Source organism: Bos indicus, chromosome 2 (genome assembly GCF_029378745.1).
Source record: "Bos indicus isolate NIAB-ARS_2022 breed Sahiwal x Tharparkar chromosome 2, NIAB-ARS_B.indTharparkar_mat_pri_1.0, whole genome shotgun sequence".
NCBI lineage: Eukaryota > Metazoa > Chordata > Mammalia > Artiodactyla > Bovidae > Bos > Bos indicus.
In genome coordinates, this window is record NC_091761.1 from 36,214,091 (window position 1) to 36,237,996 (window position 23,906).

At 41.0% G+C, this 23,906-nt stretch overlaps 1 protein-coding gene and 1 long non-coding RNA gene across 12 annotated transcripts in view; one reads left to right on the top strand and one right to left on the bottom strand.

Moving 5' to 3' along the window:
- The window catches only part of ITGB6 (integrin subunit beta 6), a 152,090-nt gene extending 145,978 nt beyond the window's left edge, over positions 1 to 6,112 (top strand). For all 9 annotated transcript variants that reach the window (XM_019971993.2, XM_019971971.2, XM_070799310.1 and 6 more), the window contains one exon: positions 3,956 to 6,112. In XM_019971993.2, the coding sequence (XP_019827552.2) occupies positions 3,956 to 4,054 (99 nt within the window). In that variant the 3' untranslated portion in view covers positions 4,055 to 6,112. The remainder of the gene's footprint in view (positions 1 to 3,955) is intronic.
- LOC139185870 (uncharacterized) lies at positions 5,205 to 22,624 on the bottom strand. 3 transcript variants are annotated; one of them, XR_011569472.1, is made up of 4 exons: positions 8,980 to 10,620; positions 7,914 to 8,087; positions 7,561 to 7,615; positions 5,205 to 5,341 (listed from the first exon to the last, which is right to left on the bottom strand). It is a non-coding gene; the product is annotated as an uncharacterized lncRNA (long non-coding RNA). The 3 variants fall into 3 exon arrangements; XR_011569474.1 differs by lacking the exons at positions 7,914 to 8,087; positions 8,980 to 10,620 and adding an exon at positions 22,236 to 22,624; XR_011569473.1 differs by lacking the exon at positions 7,914 to 8,087.
- Between the last annotated feature and the right edge of the window lie 1,282 nt (positions 22,625 to 23,906).

Sequence of the window (23,906 nt, forward strand, 5' to 3'; positions counted from 1 at the left end):
ATTAGACATTTTTTCCTAGGATGACAAGTCATTAACTAAAGGCAAAAAACGTTCAGTCTGACATTCGTTACAGTCATGGATTGATTTTGCACTGTGCCAAGCAAATCAGGGCTACATTTGGCAGTTAGGCAGTCATTAGGGCAGCTGTGGGTCATGACAGAGAGCTTTCTTATTACCACTTTTTCAAGCTCAAAAAATGTGCCATTGCATTTGTAAAATCCACAGCCTAAATTAGCACCACCCAGAACTCCTGGGAGAGTCAGCCTAGTGACAACAGACGGTTGGAGGAAACCTGACCTTGTTTAAACAGTGCAGGAGGGCAGATCCACCCGAAATGGAGCCAGACACAAGCGTGTGTCTCAGCTGGAAATCCTAGGCAGAGAGGCTGCCGCTGGCATGGCACTAAGGGAGGCAGTGCTGGACATCACCCCACTTTCTCCTGCCAGCAGCATTTCATTTGAGCTCATTCTTCTGAGTTCTGATCACCAGCTGAGGCCAGGAAAAACTCTACTGGCCTGCATTAGATGTACTTGCTTTTACCCTAGCTTTAAGCTTCTACCTTACCTTCCTACTATGTTGGCATCTGCTTCATCCACCACCTCTGTTAGCATGCCCAGACCCTATGACTACCTTTGTAAGAACCACCTCCCCGCCTGCCAAATATTGTAAGCTTTAATAAACAAAGTTGCTTGAAAACACAGAAAGAAAACTGCACAATCAAAATGAAACATTCAACAAAATATCTGCCAAATAGCATTGTGTATCCAGTCAATTGCAACTCAAGTCACCTCCTTTGTTGTGCATATCAGCTGTGTTTAGTGTGAGATGTGGGATGCCTGACCTGATCTGGGATGGGATCCACAAAAGAGCTCCTAGTCTTACAAAGCTCTGCCCGTGGCCCTACTCACAGCTTGTTTCCTCTTACTCAGTGTCTGGTTTCCTAAGTCCCTCAATTCCTCCAGGTCAGTGCCACACCCATTACTCCCAGCCTTCACATCTCATTTTTTCCCATCTTTCCTCTTCAGTCGAGTCCCTTATTCTTCTGTACCCAACTTAAACTTCAGTTCAATTCAGTTCAGTCGCTCAGTCGTGTCCGACTCTTTGCGACCCCATGAATCGCAGCACGCCAGGCCTCCCTGTCCATCACCAACTCCCAGAGTTCACTCAGACTCATGTCCCTCGAGTTGGTGATGCCATCCAGCCATCTCATCCTCTGTCATCCCCTTCTCCTCCTGCCCCCAATTCCTCCCAGCATCAGAGTCTTTTCCAATGAGTCAACTCTTCGCATGAGGTGGCCAAAGTACTGGAGTTTCAGCTTTAGCATCAGTCCTTCCAAAGAACACCCAGGACTGATCTCCTTTAGAATGGACTGGACTTACTAGTTTGCAATTAAATTAATCTCTTAAATTTAATAGAATTCCACACATGAATTTTGTTTGTGAACAAGACTCTGCTTGCATCTAAGACATCCATCAGCCATACACCCTCCAAATCTCGAGTTCTTATTGCAGTAGGACTAAGGAGTGGAGAGTCCTCATGATTATCCAAGCTGACCTCAGGAGTAGAAGCAATATAGTGACTTGGCCTTCACTCGTCACCCACCACCAGGGAGCCTCTTCTGTATTTGCCCTCATCACTGAGATAGCATCTCTCTGCAGAGGCACATGGACAAAGGTAACATGTTGCTCAATCAGAGGTAGGCCCCTGGCTCTGGGCAACACAGAAACAAGTGCAGGTGTGACTCCTCTTCACTACGAAGATACTGCAGTGCATCCAAGGGAAACAAGAGGGAGAGGCCAGAGAATGCTTTTCAATTGTATTCAGTTCTTCTGAGAGCTGAGAGAAATGTACTGAGAAAGCAAATACAATTACTTTGTTTTGTTTTGTTTTCTCAAATCTGTGCCTATAAAATGCTACCATCTCTGCAATTCAGGGGATAAGGAGATCAAAGTATGATAATTTGGAGGGTCAGAGGTGGCACCCAGACTCCATACATACTCAAAAATGGGCTTGGAAATACTGTGCCAAATCCCAAAGCCCAGAAGTGGGGCATATCTTTAGCACCCTATCCAGGACCTTCAAAAAAGGAAATTCCAAATGCAAAGAAGTTATATGTAAGTAGGTCTGATGCTGAAGCTGAAGCTCCAATACTTTGGCCACCTGATGGGAAGAACTGACTCATTGGAAAAGACCTTGGTGCTGGGAAAGACTGAAGGCAAGAGGAGAAGGGGACGACAGAGGATAGTTGGATGGCATCAGCGACTTAATGAACATGAGTTTGAGCAAACTCTGGGAGTTGGTGATGGACAGGGAAACCTGGCGTGCTGCAGTCCATGGGGTCACAAAGAGTCAGACATGACTGAGTGACTGAATTGAACTGATGAGAAGAAGCAGCGTTTTTTGAGCACTTACTATGTGCCAGGTACCTGCTGAAGTACGGTACTCATGGACGAGGTGGGCACTTTGGTAATCCCTCTTATGGATGAGAATGCCAAGGTTCAGAAATGCTTAAGTAAGGTTACATGGTAGAGCTGGGTTAGAACCCAGGCTCTCTGAAGCCAAAATCTGCATGCCCAACCTTGGGGAATGGGAGGGAAGGAAATGTTCCTTATCCAGACATCTCGTGCCTGCATGGAACAATGAAACTGAAGGAGAGAAATTGGAGGCTCAGGTTGAGCATTTATTCAAACACCTAGAGAGCTTTGGGCTGTCTGGTCCCAGTGATGGCACCTGGGAACACATCTACAATCCAGACAGAGCAATTGAATTATCCAGGCTTTGCACACAACCATTCTACTGCCCTGGGGGCAACGCTGTTTTGCCCAATCCTCCTGGGGACCAGTACTCTGTCATAAGCCTGGCATCCCACATACCCATCTCTTGTGACTCTCTCCTTTCCACACTGTTATTTTCTAGCAAGGGAAAGCCACCCAATTCTTTTTACTATCTACTAGCAGGTGTTTGCTGTCCCAAGAAGCTAGTTGTAACTCCTTCTGAATTTTGGTCTCATTTTAGCAAGATTATTTGTGCCCTAGTTTGATGCTTCTCACCATCTCAATGCATTTCTTAAAGGTGGATACTTTTCTTTCTTTTTACCGTTTTATTTTGTATTGGATTGTAGGAGATTAACAATGTTGGGATAGCTTTAGGTGCACAGCAAAGGAACTCAGCCATGCATATACATAGATCCATTCTCCCTCAAGCCCCTTCCCATTCAGGCTGTTACATGACCTTGAACAGAGTTCCCTGTGCTATACAGTAGGTCCTTGTTGGTTATCCATTTTAAGTATAGCAGTGTATGTGTGCCCATCCCTAACTCCGGACTATCCCTTACCCCAACCCTCCCCCCAGTAACCATAAATTGGTTCTCTAAGTCTGTGAGTCTGTTTCTGTTTTGTAAATAAGTTCATTTTATCATTTCTTCTTAGATTCAGCACATAAGGGACATCATAGGATATTTCTCCTTCTCTGACTTCACACAATGTGTTTGTCATTCATCTTAGTATGCTTCTACCAGTTCACTTTTCCCGTCTTCATCTTTCCCATTTTATTTTGGGTCACCTGTTGGTTCATTCTGTTCATTTGATCAATTCTGAGTGCCTGCTGTGGGCTAGTTGAACTGTTTTCAGCTCTGGTGAAACAGCAGCGAACAAAGCAGCCATTTTTTGTTCCATGTGCATTTCCAAAAATCCATGATTTACTGCATTTCCAAAAAGGGTAAGATTCTTAGGATACAAAATTATTTTTTCATAATAAAAAACAATAAAGTATATATTGTTAAATGCTAAAAGTATGAAATATCAAATTAATCAAAATTATTCACATATCTTCCAAGATTAAGCCTAACTTTCTTTTTCCAATCTATAATGTACACTGAAATTATTTAGATATATTAAAACTGTGTAGTAACAAAATATACATACTTTCATTTGGACCTTTTTTTTTTCTTTTTTAGGGAACCAATCCACTGTACAGAGGCTCCACCAGTACCTTTAAAAATGTAACCTATAAACACAAGGAAAAACAAAAGGTTGATCTTTCCACGGATGGATAGAACTACTTTATGCACAGACAAATTTTGTTTCACTGATATGAAATGTTATTGCACTATTTAATTTTTCTCTCTTTGTTGTTTTAAGTTTGGTTTAAGATAATAATAGGTCATTTGGAGATCAGTCATTTTCTGTGTGAAGGTTAGAGACAATGTTGACAGTTTCGAAATAATCAAGAAGAGAGATATCCTTAGCAAAGAGGTGACTTTGGGGATCATTTCAAAAATACTAACTCTGTTACATTAATGCCTCAAAAAATCATCAAAATGATTCATGAAGGCCTGATTTGCATTTGAAAAATGTTTGAAATTAGAATCTCATTTGTTACAGAAATACAGCTACCTGAAGTCTGTCTCAGCAAAGTCACAAAGTCCATATGCCACATTATATAGTCAAATTTGCCAACGAATTCTAAACTTTTAGTAAATCTGCCCTTTCCTAAAGGAAGGTTTTTTTCTTAACCAATGAAAAAAATGAGATACTGACTTTTACTTAAGCTATAGGATGTAATTCTCCTAAAGATGCTCCTCATGTAAGAATGTAAATGAAGTATTAATAATTTCTACAGATTTGAATGTCCCTAAAAGTCAATTTTTTTTTGTTTTACAGATGAAGAAAAAGTAATTTATAGATTAGGAAGTCACCAGTAAAACACAAAAATAACAGGCCTATCATTAGGTTATGTTTAATGACCTGAAAAATAAACTTCTACATTCAGTTTCCCGATTGACCCTGCGTTTTCAGACTATTACTCCTTCTGTATTTCTCAACCCATTTAACTCAGTTTCACAGTCATGTAAACCCTGTAAATTTCATATGAAAGTTTTAATTTCTTGTCAAAAATTTTAAATAGTGAGATAGCTTATTCAAATTGAGCTCCAATAACACAAAAGGACCATGCATTAAACAGAATAAAATTTTTAATGGTTTTAAACCAAACGCATCATGAATACACAAGTCTCCTGTGAGTAATAGGCTTACTTAAATCTGTATTCTTTTTCCATTTGCATAACCCGGCTTGCATATTTCAGTTGCATATGGTGAATATGCTACTTGAAAAAGTTGGATTTTACTTGCAAAATACATGTGGGTAATTAGGGATCCACAGGTTAATTGAAGAGATGAACTCCGTAGAATATTATTCCTTATAGTTAATATTGCTTCACACAGCACTTTCATCTCATTGATCCTCGGGAGGAAACTAAGCCTCAGAGAGTGGGTGGAACTGGTCTGGAATTGAGATCTTCTAGCTCCAAGCTGCTGCTTCTTTCCGCAGTGTGAGACTGACTCTTATCAGTGAAATGATAGAAAGATTTTGTTAGTTAAGTGATAATTGCCATTTGTTTGAAAATGTAGTGGCTAGACAAATAGCACTTAAACTACTGGAATATAGATGAGGTCTTGTACTTTCGTGCAATGTTTATTACCTTTGAGAAAATTGTAATGTGAAGCCTTTTACTAGGTGGGTAGTTCATTAGGTAATGGAGGCTTCGTGTTTATCCACTGAACTGGCACAGAATAACCCATGATAAGTCTCTTCAATTCTGTCAGAGAGTTTGGTACACAATTTGATCACTTAGAGACTTATTTTTTTCAGGTTTCTAAATAACTCAGGTAAATTAGACACTTGGGGAGTATGCAGTTATACTAAAAGAATTACTAAACAATCATTTGGGAAACCTGAAGGGCTGATGTACCCATGTGTTCCTGACTGAAGCCCAGGGTTGGTGGGAAATCTCAAGCAATAAGGAAGTTGCAATTCCAATGACACAATGGCGGTATTCATCTCTACGTGTGATATTTTTGTATTACTACTAGAATGGGATTTTAGGATATATAAATTTCCTTTGTGTGTATATTGGGGAAGGTAGAAAAAAATCTGCTATTTCTCTGCATCCTGTTTTGATCCAAGGCTGGACCTTGAAAAGGTCAAAACATTAACAGTAGTACTTCTGTTCACTGAAGAGTTATGTTACATGAAGATACAGTGGTTGTTTTTTGTAAGTTGCTTTATTGTATTTTGCATTGACATAAATAAACATCATAATTTAAACAATGAACCTTAGATGAATGATGATTCCTTTTATTTACCTGGCAAAAAACCCTCTTTTTGGATTTCTGTATCCCTGGGTGACCTGTTCTGACTGCTTTGCAGTCCTTGGTCTCAGCCAAGGAGAAGAGTAGAAAAAGGCAGCCACTGAAGGCAGGAGACAGCAGGTTGTCAGCTGTAATTTGCTGCAAGTTTACAATACTGACATCATGAGGTTTTTAAGCAGGTCTGGACATTACCCCATATTGTGTAAAATCAAGTTCTTTAGGGTAAGTGTTTGTGCTGAATTGTGATTCTCGCCCCAAAATTCACAATCTGAAGTCTTAATCAGAATATGGCTGCATTTGGAGCCAAGAAATTTAAAGAGGTGACTTAAAGTGAGGTCACTCTAATCTGATATGATTGGTGTCCTTATAAGAAGAGATTGGGTCACACAGATGCACAAAGAGAAGACCATGTAAAGACAAGGGGAAAGTGAAGTCGCTCAGTCGTGTCCGACTCTGCGACCCCTTGGACCACCAGGTTCCTCCGTCCATGGGCTTTTCCAGGCAAGAATATTGGAGTGGGTTACCATTCCCTTCTCCAGGAGATCTTCCTGATCCAGGGATTGAACCCAGGTCTCCCGCATTGTAGGCAGACGCTTTACCATCTGAGCCACATGGCAATCAGGAGAGAGGCCTTGGAAGAACCTGCCAACAGCTTGGTCTTGAACTTCTAGCCTCCAGAATTGTGAGAAAATAAATGTCTTCTCTTTAGGCTCCCCAGTCTGTGGTACTTTGTTATGGCAGCCCCAGCAAACTAACAGTGAGGTAGTGCTGTCTTCCTGAGCATCCATCTGAGACTTCGTGGTGTGATGCTCATTTTCCAAATCAGAAAAATTAAGCAGAGAGAGACCAAATGCTCACAAAGGAAGTCAGCTTAGAAAAAGTCCTTTCTCTCAGAAAAAAGACCCCTTCTTTACAAAAAGACAGGGGAACTCAAGTTAAGCATGCTAATATTCAGAAACACAATGCTTCTTGTAGACTAAAGGCCAGATGTCTGGAAATCTGGAAACTGTTCCCATTTTGAATAGTCCTGAGAAAGTCACTTTCTGCTTAGTTTTTCCATCTGTAGAATGGTAGCAGTGCCTGTCTCTTCCAGCACCTGTAACAATCTCTGATACATAGTAGGGGCTCAATGAACTCATTCAATCAGTTTTGTTGAGTACCTAATGTATGCCAGACATATTTCTTATGATTATGGATTCAGCAATGAACAAAATAACCAGTCTCCATGATCCCAAGTCAGGAAGAAGAAAACAAACAAATAAATATACACTATCAGGCTACTGGACCCAGTTTATGCACATCCCAGATCCACCTGGCTCTACCTGGCCCCCCAAGTCTAAGCTGATAGTCGCCCCAGCACCAACCCACACAGTCCTCTTGGGGGTAGAGCCTCAGCTTCCCACTAACTCACCAGGGGTCAAGGGCCACAGCAAATCTTGTGCCCAAGTCCAGAGTGGCAGCCGGACCTGGGAGAGAAAACAGCAACATTAAAAGAAGAATGCAATAATTGGTCAATCTGAACTGAGCTGTTAAGGGGAAGGGAGAGAGCATGCTTTCCCAGCTGGGTTTGAGGAAGAGGCAGGAAATTTGGGGAAAGAGACCTCATGGAGGTCTGCATGGTACGTTAATCTGGCCCATGTTTCCCCTTGTCAACACCAGAAACAATCATGCCCCCAAATACTCCCGCAAAACCCACAAAATGGAAGACCCCGAATCTCCCAAAGCAACCAAGAGTCTTCTGAGTTGCTCTCTTCTTTGCCTCACCATATCCATTTCTTGCAGAACTTCTTGAAGGGACAAGATACGAGAGAAGCAATCCCTCCAATAGTAGTCTTTAACCGAGGGAGTAAGTTGATCTCTCCAAAGGGTAAGTGTATTTAAATGTTGCTCATTCATATTGGTTTCATATCATCCTCATTTTATGGAAATCTAAAACTCCTTATTCAGAGGGAATAAGAAATAGGAATTGAATTAAACATGATAAATAGAAAGTCTTTTATTAAATGTCACTACACAGCAGCAGATTCAACACAGCTAAAAAGCAAGGAAACTTAAGTGGCTGGGACCTCTTTTACTAGGTCAGCTGGGCTCGGATGCCCTGGTTCTAAATGAGTGAAGTTTTGTATGAGGCTTCAGTAGTCAGAATAGTGGGCAGTGGTTCATAGTCCTACTACCTGGACCAAGACATAAATTCTTCTGAGCTGTGGACTGTGGGCTGTTAAATGCTGCCTTTCTTGTGCTTTGGAGGCATTCAAACATGAATCACCCTAGGCTGAGTGAAGGTCAAATATCTGATCTTCAGTTCTCTCCCACTTGGCTGCACAACCAAAGAGAGAGCAGCATAGGCAACTCAGAAATTTTTCCTCTCTTTAGCTTGTCCTGGAGCCAGACCCTGGGAGGCACAAATTTGATTCACACACACTCTTTGGTGTCATGAACAACTTCAAGGCTTTACAAATCCCACAGGAGTCAGTTTGAAATTTCAATCTGTTCCTTGTGATTTCTAAGTACACATTTAATACGGAGACTTACTGCTCATAAAGGAGGTGCTTTCTCAGCCTGAAATGTGTTTACATTCATGGTCCTTGTGTAGTAGCCAACCTAGTTCCAACCCAACAACAAAAGACAGTGCTTCGTGAAACTCCACTGTTTGTCAATGACTGCCTGGGGAAAAAGTCGCTATGTATTTTTCTTCAGCTGGCTTCACTAGACCTACTACTGATGCATGTTTGTGTGTGCATATACATACATATATATTTCTTCTTTATTTTAATACATGTATCTTACTAGAAGACTTCCCTGGTGGCTCAGCAGTAAAGAATCCACTTACGGTGCAGGAGACGTAGGAGACATGGTTCGATCCCTAGGGTGGGAAAATCCCCTGGAGGAAGGCATGGCAACAAGCTCCAGTATTCTTGCCTGGAGAATCACATGGACAGAGGAACCTGGTGGGCTACAATCCATAGGGTCACAAAGAATCAGACACAACTGAAGCATCTGAGCACACACACGCAGGCACTTCTTACCAGAAACATCTATTATTTTAATTGAGGAATTTATTATTTCTTATTTTAATAGATGTAACTTACTAGTATTACATAATTTGTATTATTATTAAAAATAGGTAACACCTACTGTTCCAAAAGTTTTATATAGGCTAACACATACAGAGCCCACAATCATCCTATGGAATGGTATTACTAGTATCTCCTGTTTTACAGATAGTAAGTAACTTGCCTAGGTCATGAACTTAGCAAGCTTTGAAGCCAGAATTTGAACTCTGGATTTGGAATCATGCTATTATTTGGAATCATGCTCTCCTGTCTTATAAATCCGGTAAGGACATAATGACAATAAAAGTCATCATTCATTGATTATTTACTATAACCAGCATTATGTAAAGCATATTATGCATCTTACTATATTTAGTTCCTGAGAGGTTGTATTGTTTTCCCCACTTTACTAAGAGGGAAACAGCTGTTCAGAAAACTGAGGATTGCCTGGGGTTACTAAATTTATAAATGCTCAGGGCAGAGTTAGGACCTGAGGCCATCTCACTCCAATGCTTCAGTCTTAAAACACCATACAATCCTGAAGGTCACTGACGGTGCTTACCTTGGGCTCTGCCCACTCCTCTGTCCTCCCAGTAAGTCCCTGCTACTAATCCAAGCCTGGTAGGATAGGTCTTAGAGTTGCTTTCCCAGATGTAATCATGGATTTTCACTGAATTACGTAGGCTTACCTGCAGGGTGATGATACACCTAGCTGCAAAGTAAAGCACCTTCTTGGGCATGGGGCTCTAACCAGAGAAGTTAGCAAGGCTGAGTGTCAATGTGAAGCACATAGAGCTCACTTCTCCTTCCAGAGCCCTGCCTGCCACCTTTTAAGTCAGATGCCTCAGAAGTCTGCCACTATGCACACAGAGGTGGTATCCACATCAGGAGTTCTGGAGGGAAAGTTTAGGTCTTGGAAGAGGGGTCTTAGCATGTCAAGGAAACTTCTGTCAGCAGCCAAGACTTCTGCATCCGTAGGGGTGTTCTCTGAGAATGCTGGTGCTTCATGTGGCGTAGGCGGACTTGCTTGTCTGATGGGAGAGCCCCTGTCTTCCTCCAAGTCCTCGCTGAGCGCACACACTGCTGTCCTCACAGGCCCTGCTGCCCTTGGGGCTGCAGTGGAAGAAGTCGGCACCTCGCAAGCCCTTGTCCAGCATCCCCAAGGGCCCTGCCTCCTGGAGGAAACAGAGGACTTGGAGGGGAAAGTGGCCAGTGCCTCCCTTTGCTAGCTAATTAGTTCAAAAGGAGAGGCAGAGGTGGGGATGGAGTGATGGAGGTGGCAGAAGTAGCCAGAAAATGATAATGCCTGTGACTCTCCAGTATGGGTAATTCTGAAGCTCTTGGCTTTTGCTTGTTTTGTTTAATTTTCCTAAAGAAGCGAGTGGTGATACATGTTGTGATTAGTCTTTTAAATATTAAAAATGATAATTACCATTTGCTTAAAATTTCTTTTAGGAGTTCTTAGGTTACACTGTTTAAAGTGCTAGAATTCAAGTTGTAATCACCTTTATGAAATGTCTTACAAAAAACACTTTAATGCTATTAATAAACTTAACAGTTATTTCATAATTTTACCCTTTGATTAATAACTATTGTTTCATACTTTTTAAAAATGAGAACTATGTCTTTTTTTATTTGTTTATTTATCTCCTTTCATAATAAACGACAATATTCTAGTATGTTCTCTGTGTGTGCATGCTAAGTCGCTTCAGTTGTGTCTAACTCTGCTACCCCATGGACTGTCGCCCTCCAGGCTCCATGGGATTCTCCCATGTTCTCTACAGACTGTTACTAGTTTTATAAACACTGCAGTGGGAAAATGAAATTTTAAATTAAGCAGACTAGCTATTAAATGTATCTTGCATAGTTTTGGTATATTAAACATCTACTTCATCGATTTCAAGAAGTGTGTCAGATTTTGGAAACTCTTCTACTAAAAAGATAGACTTGGAGAAGAAAAGTAGAAATAAAAGATTAAAAACACTGGGCATAATAAAAGATATGAATTTGTCACAGAGGCAAGAAAAATACACAATGCTTTTCTTTCTGAAGCTTTCTTGGTCATGTTCATTGTTTGGCTTATCCAAATCTAGTATTCATTTTAAGAGATAACCAACTTATGCCTTAATAAAATTCCATGATTCATTTAAAAACTTGAAAATGATTTCAGTTCCAGATGGACACAGGAAAGGATACACAGTATTTGTCGCAGCTGTGAAACAACTTTCTTGGCACGCAGGGTTACCATTTACTATCCTATACTTAGATGTAGGCAGTACTGGGATGTGAACATTTAATTGTGTTTAACCTCACACACTTAGAGTCCACAGGGAAGAGACCACGATCTGACAGATACTCCTGTCCTCACCCCGGTTCTGTTTATCACCGCTGCATGTATTCTCACCTATTTCCTGGAGTTATTGTGAGAATTAACTGAAACAATATGTTAAAGTAGTTGACATAGACACTCAATACATGTGCAGTAAATGATAGCTGTATTCAGTCACTGAGTGCCTCCAATAATCACTTTCTGTCAAAAAGAACAGAATAGCCAAGGCTGAAGTCCGGGTATAAGTAGAGAACTGAGGAAGGGAGGAGGCAAAACAGACAGCAAATTTCAAGGAAACAAACATGAAGTACATGAAAAAGAATAACATAGATAAGTCTCTGATACCATGAGCTAGATAACGCAAAGAAACTATCAAATTGTAAGCGGAGAATGCTGGTTCTAGGTACACGAGGCGGCAGCTTCTTAAGCCAGCCCTTGAAAGAATTCTGTGTAAACTAAAGTCTGACCTGCTAAACCCTGAGGTCTACTGAGGGGGGCCCCTTTGAAAGGAGAGGATCACAGGAGCTGCCTCCAAATGCCAAAAGAAAGATGGGCCCTGTTGGTTGGGAAGGCAGAGCATCCAGCTGTGGTGCAGAGGTGAGTGGATGCGGTGGAACGGGTCTTGATCAGGGCTGGGGCAGAAAGCAGAGCCTGGAGCCCAGCAGCAGGAGTGCAGGGGGTGATGGGAGCCTCAGGGGGGCCTGGAGGCACATACTCAGCTCAGAGGGTAGAGCTGGGGCAGTGTTCCAGGCCTGGGTGTGGTACCCTGGAGGCAATTGCCAGAATGAGCCCCACCAAGCTGCCATGGGGTATGCAAGGTGCCCTCTTCCCCTGGGGATCCCCAGATACTAGAAGTGAATACGAGCCTCAGAAGAGGTCCCGTTAATCTTCCAAGCACCATGGTGAAGAATAGCACCAATGAAATTCAGGTCTGAATGTTAAGAAGACTTTACTCATAACCCACTGGGTGCTGACACTTGGAAGATTTGGGACTCAAAGGACTGACATATCTGCTATGAAGGGAGAAAATGAAAAGGAATTTCAAGCAACATTTCTCAGATTAACATTACACGCCCTTAGAGGTCATTGCTTAGTTCTAAAAATAATTTCACAGTGATGTATCTCACTTAGTCCTTTCCCAAGCCAGTCCACAAAGAGGGACAGCCCAGAAAACAAATTGCAGGCTTTTCTGAGAAATAAGGAGGCAGTGGGGAAGATGGAGGGGGTTGGGAGAAGAGGAATAATGTAGGTCTCTAGGCCTTGCAGGCAAAATTAAGAATGCTAATGGAAATAACAAGGTCACAACTATTTATGATAAACAATGAACACAAGTGACAGATTTTCAGATTTTATTTTATTTTTTGAAGAAACTCAAGCTAACAAGCCAGGACCAGTTCAGGTCTGGGTTTAACCTTTCTTGAAAAATAATTGCTCTTACTAATAAATAGGAATTTGCCTGAATAGAAAGCACAAGTCAAAACAAAGAAAGAAAGACGAGGTGAAAAGAGATGCAAATTTTCAGTGGCTCACCTAGGTGAGTCACACAACCCCCTCAGGGAGTACAATTACAGGCAGAGGACCAGAGGAAAACCAGAAGGCAGAATATTTCATCAATGGAGGGAGTGGAACTGTATAGAAAGTACAGTCAAGCTACCTGGCTGATTTGGTTTAAGCACAACATCCCTTTATCTAGCAACTGATATCCTTTAATACAGCAGAGGGCAACTGTGCCATCCCCAGAAGTGGAAGTTAAATTACTCTGGAAGTGAAACTAGCAAAAATCTGCACAAATGGAGATGATTAACCTCCTGTAGAAATCACCCAAAAGACCATATTTGAGTAAGTGACTCAGGAAAATGTAGACATTCACAGATAAAATTAGTAATTGGTTCAAGACGATGACAATACTTTCTATTCTATGGTCTAAGCAATGCCAATGGAAGGCAAATAGTCTTCATGAAGACTAGGAAAGAAAGGTGAAGGGTAGCCCTGGTCAGTGTTTTTCCTGTACTGCCTAAGATGGATGGATGGACCAGAAGAGGTGGGCACAGGCGTGCCCTGGCCTGAAAAGCAGTGACCGCAGGAGTGCAGGGGCCACTCATCGGGCTTCTCGGGATGAATGCCTAGTACAGCCCCTTGTCCTTCAAATAGCACTACTGTGAAACTGGATGAAAACCTGATATCCCAATGTCAGAAGCATTCATAAGATAAGACTATGAGTCTGAAGTATTCTTCTTAAATAAAGCACAGACATTGATGTTATTTAAAATTTTTTTATTGGAGTGTAGTTGATTTACAATGTTGTGTTTGCCTCAGGTATATAGCAAAGTGAATCAGTGATACATATGCATATGTTTTCACTCTTTTTTAAAAGATTCTTTTCCCATAAAGGCTATTACAGAGTATTCAGTAGGGTTCCCTGTGCTATACACACACACACACACACACACACACACACACACACACACACACACACAGAAGTCGCTCAGTCGTGTGCACATTCTTATCAACTATCTGGTCTATATATGGTAGTGTGTATATGTCAACCCCAGTCTCCAAATTCATCTCTGGGTAACCAAAACCCTGTCCTCCACATTTGTGACTCTACTTCTGTTTTGTAAATAAGTTCATCTGTACTCTTAAAAACATATATTTTAGCCCAGGCACAGTAATATGCTTCTAAGATTTTACATCTAACTTGAATGATCAGATTTGATTGGTTGGTGTTTTCTAAGTTTATTCATTGGTTTTGAAATCTACTCATTTTAGCTAAGTGTGAAATGCATTATATACTAATCACAAGCACACATACACAATCAATACTCCTTGGGAAAAAGCCGAGCAGAGTTATGAGCCAATGAAAAAAAATATTACAGTACAGATTTCTAGACTTCCTTGTGCTAGTCTTTTTTTCCTGTCTCCTATTTCTCCTCATCTAAAGCCAATTTAGAAAGTGAAGAGGAACTAAAAAGCCTCTTGATGAAAGTAAAAGTGGAGAGTGAAAAAGTTGGCTTAAAGCTCAACATTCAGAAAACTAAGATCATGGCATCTGGTCCCATCACTTCATGGGAAATAGATGGGGAAACAGTGGAAACAGTGTCAGACTTTATTTTTGGGTGCTCCAAAATCACTGCAGATGGTGACTGCAGCCATGAAATTAAAAGACGCTTACTCCTTGGAAGGAAAGTTATGACCCACATAGATAGCATATTCAAAAGCAGAGATATTACTTTACCAACAAAGGTTCCTCTAGTCAAGGCTATGGTTTTTCCTGTGGTCATGTATGGATGTGAGAGTTGGACTGTGAAGAAAGCTGAGTACTGAAGAATTGATGCTTTTGAACTGTGGTGTTGGAGAAGACTCTTGAGAGTCCCTTGGACTGCAAGGAGATCCAACCAGTCCATCCTAAAGGAGACCAGTCCTGGGTGTTCTTTGGAAGGACTGATGCTGAGGCTGAAACTCCAATACTTTGGCCACCTCATGAGAAGAGGACTCCTTGGAAAAGACTCTGATGCTGGGAGGGATTGGGGGCAGGAGAAGAAGGGGACAACAGAGGATTAGATGGCTGGATGACATCAGCGACTCAATGCACATGAGTTTGAGTTAACTCCAGGAGTTGGTGATGGACAGGGAGGCCTGGTGTGCTGTGATTCATGGGGTTGCAAAGAGTCGGACACGACTGAGCAACGAACTGAACTGAAAGCCAATTTGGGGGTCAAATGTAAATGTGAGAAAAAAAAATCCCTTAAATTTTTTTTTTTTTGTTTTTACTTTCAAAAAAGCTGGACTAACAGGGAGACACCAGATTTACCTTCCTTCCTGGAAAAAAAAAAACAACTTGATTTTCAAGGCAATGGACACCAGGCATTAAAGGATAGTTATCCCTGAGAGATAGGAAACAAACAAGGTGAGTCATTGTTGAGTTTGCAATCTCTGTATTTGCCTAGCCTCCAGACCAAAGAAAGAGCCTGGGTTAATGACAGAGACATCAGTGGTTTAACTGATGGGAGCAATCTGACATGTCTGAAGCAAGGTCTTGGAGCAACACCCCTACCAAGTGCATCAGAAGGCGGACAAGACAAGGCAGCAGTCTTTGCTACCAGAGGGAGAGGGAAATTGACATCAGGTTGGCTCAGAGAGACCAACAGGGGAACATGCCTCTCACTGAGCCTTTGATAAACCATCATAGTAGAGAGAGCTCTCAGTATGCAGGCAGTTACTGATTAGACTCCAAGATTAAATGGAAAGGGACAGTCAGGTGAGTAGGGTGTAGGTAAGGCAGGGGATGAGTGAAGAGCAAGAGAACAGCCATCTTGGGTGGCCTGAAGTTACAGTCCTGCAGTTGTCCCAACTTACCTAATTGGCATTTGTAGAACACTCTACCCCAAAACAGAAGAAAATGTGATCTTTTTAAGCACATATGAAATATTTAGCATAATTGGCAGCTACACATATGGACTTAAGAGATTGTCATACTGAGTGAAGTCAGACAGAGAAAGACAAATATCATATCATATCACTTATATGTGGAATCTAAAAAAAAAGGTACAAATGAACCTATTTACAAAATGGAAATAGAGTCATAGATTAGAAAACAAACTTATGGTTACCAAGAAAGAAAGGGGGGTGGGAGATTGGGATGGACATATACACACTACTACATAGATAACCGATAAGAATGTACTGTAGAGCACAGGAAACTCTATTCAATATTCTGTAATGACCTACGTGGGAAAAGACCCTATAAATGTAGACATATGTACACGTGTAACTGATTCACTTTGCTGCAGAGTAGAAATGAACATAACATTATAAATCGACTACACTCCATAAAAATTACTTTAAAAGTAAGGGACTTCCCCAGTGGCTCAGCAGGTAAAGAATCCATCTGCAATGCGTGAGACACAGGAGACGCAGGTCTGATTCCTGGGTCAGGAAGATCCCCTGGAGTGTGTGTGCTGTCACTTCAGTTGTGTCTGACTCTTTGCAAACCTGTGGACTGTAGCTCACCAGGCTCCTCTGTCCATGGAATTCTCCAGGCAAGAATACTGGGGTGGGTTGCCATGCCCTCCTCCAGGGGATCTTCCCAACCCAGGGATTGAACCTGTGTCTCTTATGTCTCCTGCATTGGCATATGGGCGCTTTACCACTAGTGACACCTCGGAAGCACTGCCCTGGAATAGGAAATGGCAACCAACTCTAGTATTCTTGCCGGGAAAACTGCAAGGACAGAGGAACCTGGGGCGCTACCGGGTTCCCGCAGAGTCAGACAGGACTGATGACTAACCACTCAGCACAGATGCTTACAACTGGTATGATATAAATAAATAAGATACTATGACTTTCAAAAAAAATATTTAGCATAGTAGACCATACTCCTCCAGGCCATAAAATAAATCTCAGTAAATGTAAAAGGACTTACTTAAGTCATACAAAATGTGTTCTTTGACCAAAGAAATTCATTAGAAATCAATAGCAAAAAGATATCTGGACAATCCTCAAGAATTTGGAAAGTAAGTAACACTACTAAGTAACCCATGGGTCAAAGAAGAACTTGGAATGAAAGTTAGAAACATTTTGAACTGAATGAAAGTACAATATACCAGAATATATAAGATGCCACCAGAGTAGTAAAGGGAGTATGTAGCAATAAGTACTTATATTAGAAAACAAGAAAGATCTCAACCTCACCCTTCTACTTCAAGAAACTGAAAAAGAAAAAAATAAAATAAAATCCAAGTAAGCAGAAGAAAAGAAATAATAAAGATCAAACTGAAATAGAAAACAGGAAAGCAATAGAGAAAATCAATGACACCAAAAGTTTTTTTAAGATAAATAAAATGGGAAAAACTTTAGCCAGATTGATGAGGAAAAGGAAAAGAGAAAACACAAGTTACCAATATCAGAAGGGAGAAGGCAATGGCAGCCCACTCCAGTACTCTTGCCTGGAAAATCCCATGGACGGAGGAGCCTCGTAGGCTGCAGTCCATGGAGTCGCTAAGAGTCGGACACAACTGAGTGACTTCGCTTTCATTTTTCACTTTCATGCATTGGAGAAGGAAATCGCAACCCACTACAGTGTTCTTGCCTGGAAAATCCCACGGATGGAGGAGTCTGGTAGGCTGCAGTCCATGGAGTCGCAAAGAGTCGGACACGACTGAGCGACTTCACTTTCATTTTTCACTTTCATGCATTGGAGAAGGAAATGGCAACCTACTCCAGTGTTCTTGCCTGGAGAATCCCAGGGACGGCGGAGCCTGGTGGGCTGCCGTCTATGGGGTTGCACAGAGTCGGACACGACTGAAGTGACTTAGCAGCAGCAGCAGCAATATCAGAAAAGAGACTGGTGACATCACTTTAGATTCCACAGATATTAAATGAATAAATAAGGAACCATTATAAACGAGGGCTTCAAGGTGGCGCTAGTGGTAAAGAGCCCACCTAAGAGATCTGAGAGACGTGGGATGGATCCCTGGGTCAGGAAGATCCTCTGGAGGAGGGCATGGCAATCCACTCCAGTATTCTTGCCTGGAGGATCCCATGGACAGAGGAACCTGGCAGGCTACAGTCCAAAGGGTCGCAAAGAGTCAGACGTGACTGAAGCAACTTAGAATGCACACATTATGAACAAACTTTATAAATTTGAAAGTTTATATAAAATGGAAGAATTCCTTGAAAGACAAGAACTACCAGAGTTTGTTCAAGAAAAAAAAAAGTAGGTAACCTGACTTTCCTATATCTCCAAAAGAAATTGAAATTACAATTAAAAATCTTCTCACAAAGAAAACACCAGGCCCAGATAGCATTACAGATGAATTCTACCAATTGCTTAAAGAAGAAAAAATACCTACCAATTCTACACAAACTCTTCCAGAAACAGAATACTTACCAACACACATTTTTTGAGGCCAGCATTAATCTGGTACCAAGCCAGACAAAACATTACAAGAAAAGAGAACTAAAGGCCAGCATTAATCTGGTACCAAGCCAGACAAAACATTACAAGAAAAGAGAACTAAAGACCAATATCCCTCATGAACACAGATGGAAAAAATTCTAAACATAATGTTAGCAAATTGAATCCAGCAATATTCAAAATTAAATGGGGCTTATTCACATGTAAACAAATGAACTTCTCCGCACAAAAAAATATTAACTCAAAATGGACCAGAGATCTAAAATTAAAGTCTTAAAATATAAAGCATTTAGAAGGAAGTACAGAACATCATTGTGACCTTGGATTAGGCAAAGATATCTAGATTTCAAAGTGTGATCCATAAAAGAATGAATTGATAAAGTGAACTTTACCAAAATCTAAAATTTCTGCTCTTCAAAAGACAATATTAAGAGAATAAAAAAATAAGCTACAGACTGGGAAAAATATTTACAAATTACAGTATACATTGATAAAGAACTTGTATGTACAAATTATAAAAAACTCCCAAACCTCAGTAATAAGAAAACAAAAATGAGCAAAATATTTGAGCAGATACTCCACCAAAGAAGATATATGGATATCAAATAAGTATATGCAAATATTTTCAACATTGGTCATTAGAGAAATGCAAATTTATTTATTTTTAAATGAGGTAGAATTGAAAAATAAAACTGCATCTATTTAAAGTATACAACATACATATACAATGTGGAATGATTACCATGGTCTAGTTGATTATCATATCCATCATCTCCCATAGTTACCATTTTTTTGGTGAGGACACAAGATCTACTCTCAGCAAATTTCAATTCATAGCAATACATAAACTTATTAACGACATACAGCACCATGCTGTATGAGAAATGCAAATTTAAACCACAATGAAATACCACTGTACTACTATTAGGAGAGCTAAAATTTTAAAAACTGACCATACTCAATATTGATAAGAATATTAGATTCCAAGGGCTCCCATAACAAAAGTACTACAAAGAAGGTGGTTTAAGAAACGAGATTTATTTTCTCCCGTTTTTGAAGGCTAAAAACCCAAAAAAGTGTCAGAAGGTTGGTTCCTTCTGAAGGCTGTGAAAGAAAGATCTGTTCCATGCCCTTTTCATCTGTTCCATGCCCTTTTCCTAGCTTCTGGGGATTTGCTGGCATTCCTCGGCGTTCTTAGCTTATACAGGTATCACAGCAATCTCTGCCTTCATCTTCACATGGTGTTTTCCCTGCATGCATGCCTGTCTCAGTGTCCAAATGTCATGATGACCTCATCTTAACTTTATCACGTGTAATGACTTCATTTCCAAATTAGGCCACAAGGACTAAGGGTCAGGACTTTAACATCTTTAGTGAGGATAGAATTCAACCCACCACAGCTAGGATATGGAGGAACTGGAATTTGCATACTACTGGTGGGAGAGTAAAATGGTACAACCACTTTGGAAAACAATTTGATAGCTTCTGAAAAAATTAAATGCATAACCACTCTCTTATCCAGTTATTCTTCTTATAGTTATTCACTCAAGAAAAATGAAAGGATATGTGTCCACATAAGGATTTATACATGAAAGTTCTTTGCAACTTTATTTATAATAGCACAATACTAGAAACAGCCCAAATATCTATCAGTAGGTAAATGGATAAAGAGATTGTGGTATATCCATACAGTGGAAAAATCACTCAGAAATAAAAATAATTAAAATTTTAATGTATGCAATAACATGGCTGTATTTCCAAATAACAATACGGAATGAAAGAAACCAGAACCCGCCCCCCCCCAAAAAGCATATGCTATATAATTTCATTTACATGAAATTCTGGAAATCTCAAACCAATCTATAGTGACAGAAAGCAGATCAGTAGTTGACTGGGGTCTGGGATAGGGAATAACGGAAGAGGGGGGCTTTCCAAGGAACACAGTGGAATTAGTAAGGAGGATAGATACGTTCACTCTTTTGATTACAGTAACAGTTTCAAGGGTGTATAGATATGTCAAAATTTTTTAAACTGTGTATTTTACACCTAGGTAGTTTACTGTTTGTCAATTTCATCTCAATTAAGCTACAACACCAGGGAGACTTCCCTGGTGATCCAGGGGCCAAGACACTGTGCTTCCGCCGCAGGGGATGTGGGTTTGATCCCTAGCTGAGGAACTACCACTATCCTGCATGCTCTGAGCCCAAGAAAGTAAAAACTTTTTAAATATACAGCAAAGGTCTTCTATAATTTTCTAATCCACTGGATTCACTAGGAATGTATTAAGAATGTTATTTCACCCATCATTCTTAAAGGCTGAGGTTTCTGGCCAACAAATTGCTTTTTCCTAGTAATAAAATGAAAATGAAGCCATTATTCAGGAACAAAACTACATGTTGATTTATAAACATAATACAGGAAAATTAAGTTAAATTGACGAAGTCCTGGTCATCTGACTACCAATATCTTCTCCTTTTACAAAATCCACACTTTCAATAACACTGTGATTTCTGTTTTAGCTTAGAAAAGTTGTAAAGGTGTGGAAAAACTAAGTAGCCTTCCTTGGAAGATTCTAGAAGACCAAGCAAAATAAAACAGGATTGCCAACTTATTAGTGCTCTATTCACTTAGCTTTGCTCACCTGCTTCTCAGAAAGCTACACTGAACTTTAATACTTAAGCCATTTAACCTGAGAAGGGCAGATGAAGCTCTTTGTCTGCCAGTTTTTTTTCATAGCCCCATGACTGGCTCATGTCTAATCCTCTCTTTTTATCTTCCACCCTGAGCTTTAACATTTTGAATTGTCTTAGAAATGAGACTTGACAAGTCTCCAACCCTCTGGGCACATGTGAGAAGACAAGTATGAACACACCACAGGCTGTCTGTCCCTGATCCATCAGGATCATTTTCCCTCCCACAGAATGGCTTTGGGTCCCAGAGCACGGAGGAGGAGGCCCTGCTAGAGCATGGCATTTGACTCAACGTTATTTCTCATTCTATAACAACCTGCATGGTAGGTTTTTGTTGTTCTACATACAGAGAGGAAGCTCAGCAAGATTATGTAATTTGACCAAAGTAACACAGCTAAGAATTAAGGGAGAAGGATTTTTTAACCCATCAACTCTACCCTGCTCTCTTTCTCCTCCTCCTCCTTTTACCTAATCCTTCAAGATGCAAACATGCCCACAGAACCTGTTTTGATTTATCAGAATTTCTTTAGGTGAAATCAAAAGGTGCAACCACCCCTCTATTTTGTTATTGTTTGTATTTTAAAAACAGCATGGTGATTAAAAAACAACTGTCTTATATACTTTTCTGAATACTAAATGGAATAGAATATCTAAATTACTAGAAAATGACAAATGTTAAAATAAATATTGATTGTTCCCCAGGGTTCCCATTAAGTTCTGGAAAGTTATAGCCTGCAGGGTAACAACCAAAGATGCAGACCTGGAGAAGGCTCTCTCACAGTGCAAGTTCCTAAATGGGGCCCCTAGAGTCAGGCGATGCCGTTCGCCCATGACAGCCACGCCAGGCTTCCAGGCCTGCTGCCCACACCTGGCTCCTCCCTCCCTGTGTTAACGCAGCCAGTGGGAAATTTTACTTCTAAAACCAGCCTCTCTCCCTGAACTAAGAGGTTTCTTGTAGGTTTCCTTTCCAAGTGCCAGACATTACCTTCTGCCCCTACCTACTCAGAACCCAAGAGAGGTTCATGGGAGAAACCAGAAATTCTCCACCCCAGCTGCACATTACAATCACTTTAGGAGCTTAAAAAAAAATGTACTTACACCTGGGTCCCACTCCCGATCATCTGAACCAGAATCAATGGGAGCTGGGGCCTCTGCGTTGGTGGTTTTTAAAAGCTATTCTGGGGACTTTGACCATGGTGAGGGCTGAGCACCACTGGACCAGCTAGGTTTCAGACAACACGTGTTGCTGGTGGTCATGCTCCCTGGAGAGGTTCCTGTTTCTTCTTCAGATATGTGCCCCTTTGCCTACTTCGTCTGCACATCCCTTTCGAGGCTACATGTGGAAAACGGAAGAAGAACATGAGTGTGCAGAAATGAGATCACGCGCTGGCAGGGGAGACTTAAGATACCCTATGAAGACCAGTCAGGAGAAGGAAATGGCAACCCACTCCAGTATTCTTGCCTGGAGAATTCCGTGGACAGAGGAGCCTGGTGGGCTGCTGTCCACGGGGTCACACAGAGTTGGACATGAACTGAAGCGACTTAGCATGCGTGCATGCATTGGAGAAGGAAATGGCAAGCCACTCCAGTGTTATTGCCTGGAGAATCCCAGGGAAGGGGGAGCCTGGAGGGCTGCCGTCTATGGGGTCGCACAGAGTCGGACATGACTGAAGCGACGCAGCAGCAGCAGTAGCATGAAGACCAGTCAAGACAGAGGCTCAGCTGAAACTCCCAAGTGAGTGGAAATTTCTGGCTAAATATTGCATACTGGGAGAGCCATTAATTGAATTGAATTAATACAAATCGCTGCCTAGACAAAGGTGAAAAACTAGTTCATTAACTCAGTACTGAAATAGGTCTTTAGCCCAATGAACTTTCAGTTGTTTTCACCCCTTAGTATTCCAGCGACTGTGGGTGTTAGTTAAAATACCACACTGCGGCTTGAGCACAAAATAAAGCAATATTCTGAACACACTCAGGAGTGTTTAATAAATGGCTCGGGGAAAGCTGCTGAAAATACATATTAAATAGGTTAGAAAATTCCTGTCTTACATAAACCAATATTCTCTTTTATCTAAGGTACGATTTCCTCTTAATGAGATAGCTTATTACATGAAGCTAATGGGTAGCTCAGGGCAGGGCTTTAACAATACGTCATTTAAGCTCTCAGTGTCCTCATCAGCATATGACTGTAATGAGACCTACTTCACAGCATAACCAATGTGGGTATTATCTAATAACTGTGGGTATTATCTAATAATCTAAGATGTGGTCACATCTCCTGAGTGCTCACTCCTGGCCAGGTTATGGGTGTTTTCCCTGTGTTCCAACAAGGCGTGGACACTTGTAGTGTTCCATTTTACAGAAAGGAAGCTGAGGCTGGGTGAGGTGCCCTGACTTGGCATAGATCATAGAGCAGACTCCCACCCAGGCTGCCTTACCTCTTCACCACCACGGTGTTGATACAGCCAGCACTCCAGGAATGGCAGCTTCTGAGAAGAAACCAGGACCATTATATGGCTTTTCTCTCCACCCAGCAAGAAACCAAATCACCCCTCATTCTTTGTTTGCCCCCCAAATATTTTCTTTATTTAAGTAGTAACAGTAATAAAACTACCTTGGCCGAGTGTTTACTCTGTGTCAGTCACTGTTCTAAGCACCTTTCAGGTATAAACTCTTTAAATCTTAACAACAGGCCAGTGAAACGGCACTATTATTATTATTGCAATTCTGCAGATGAAACAACTAAGGCTGTGGAGGTAAAGCAGC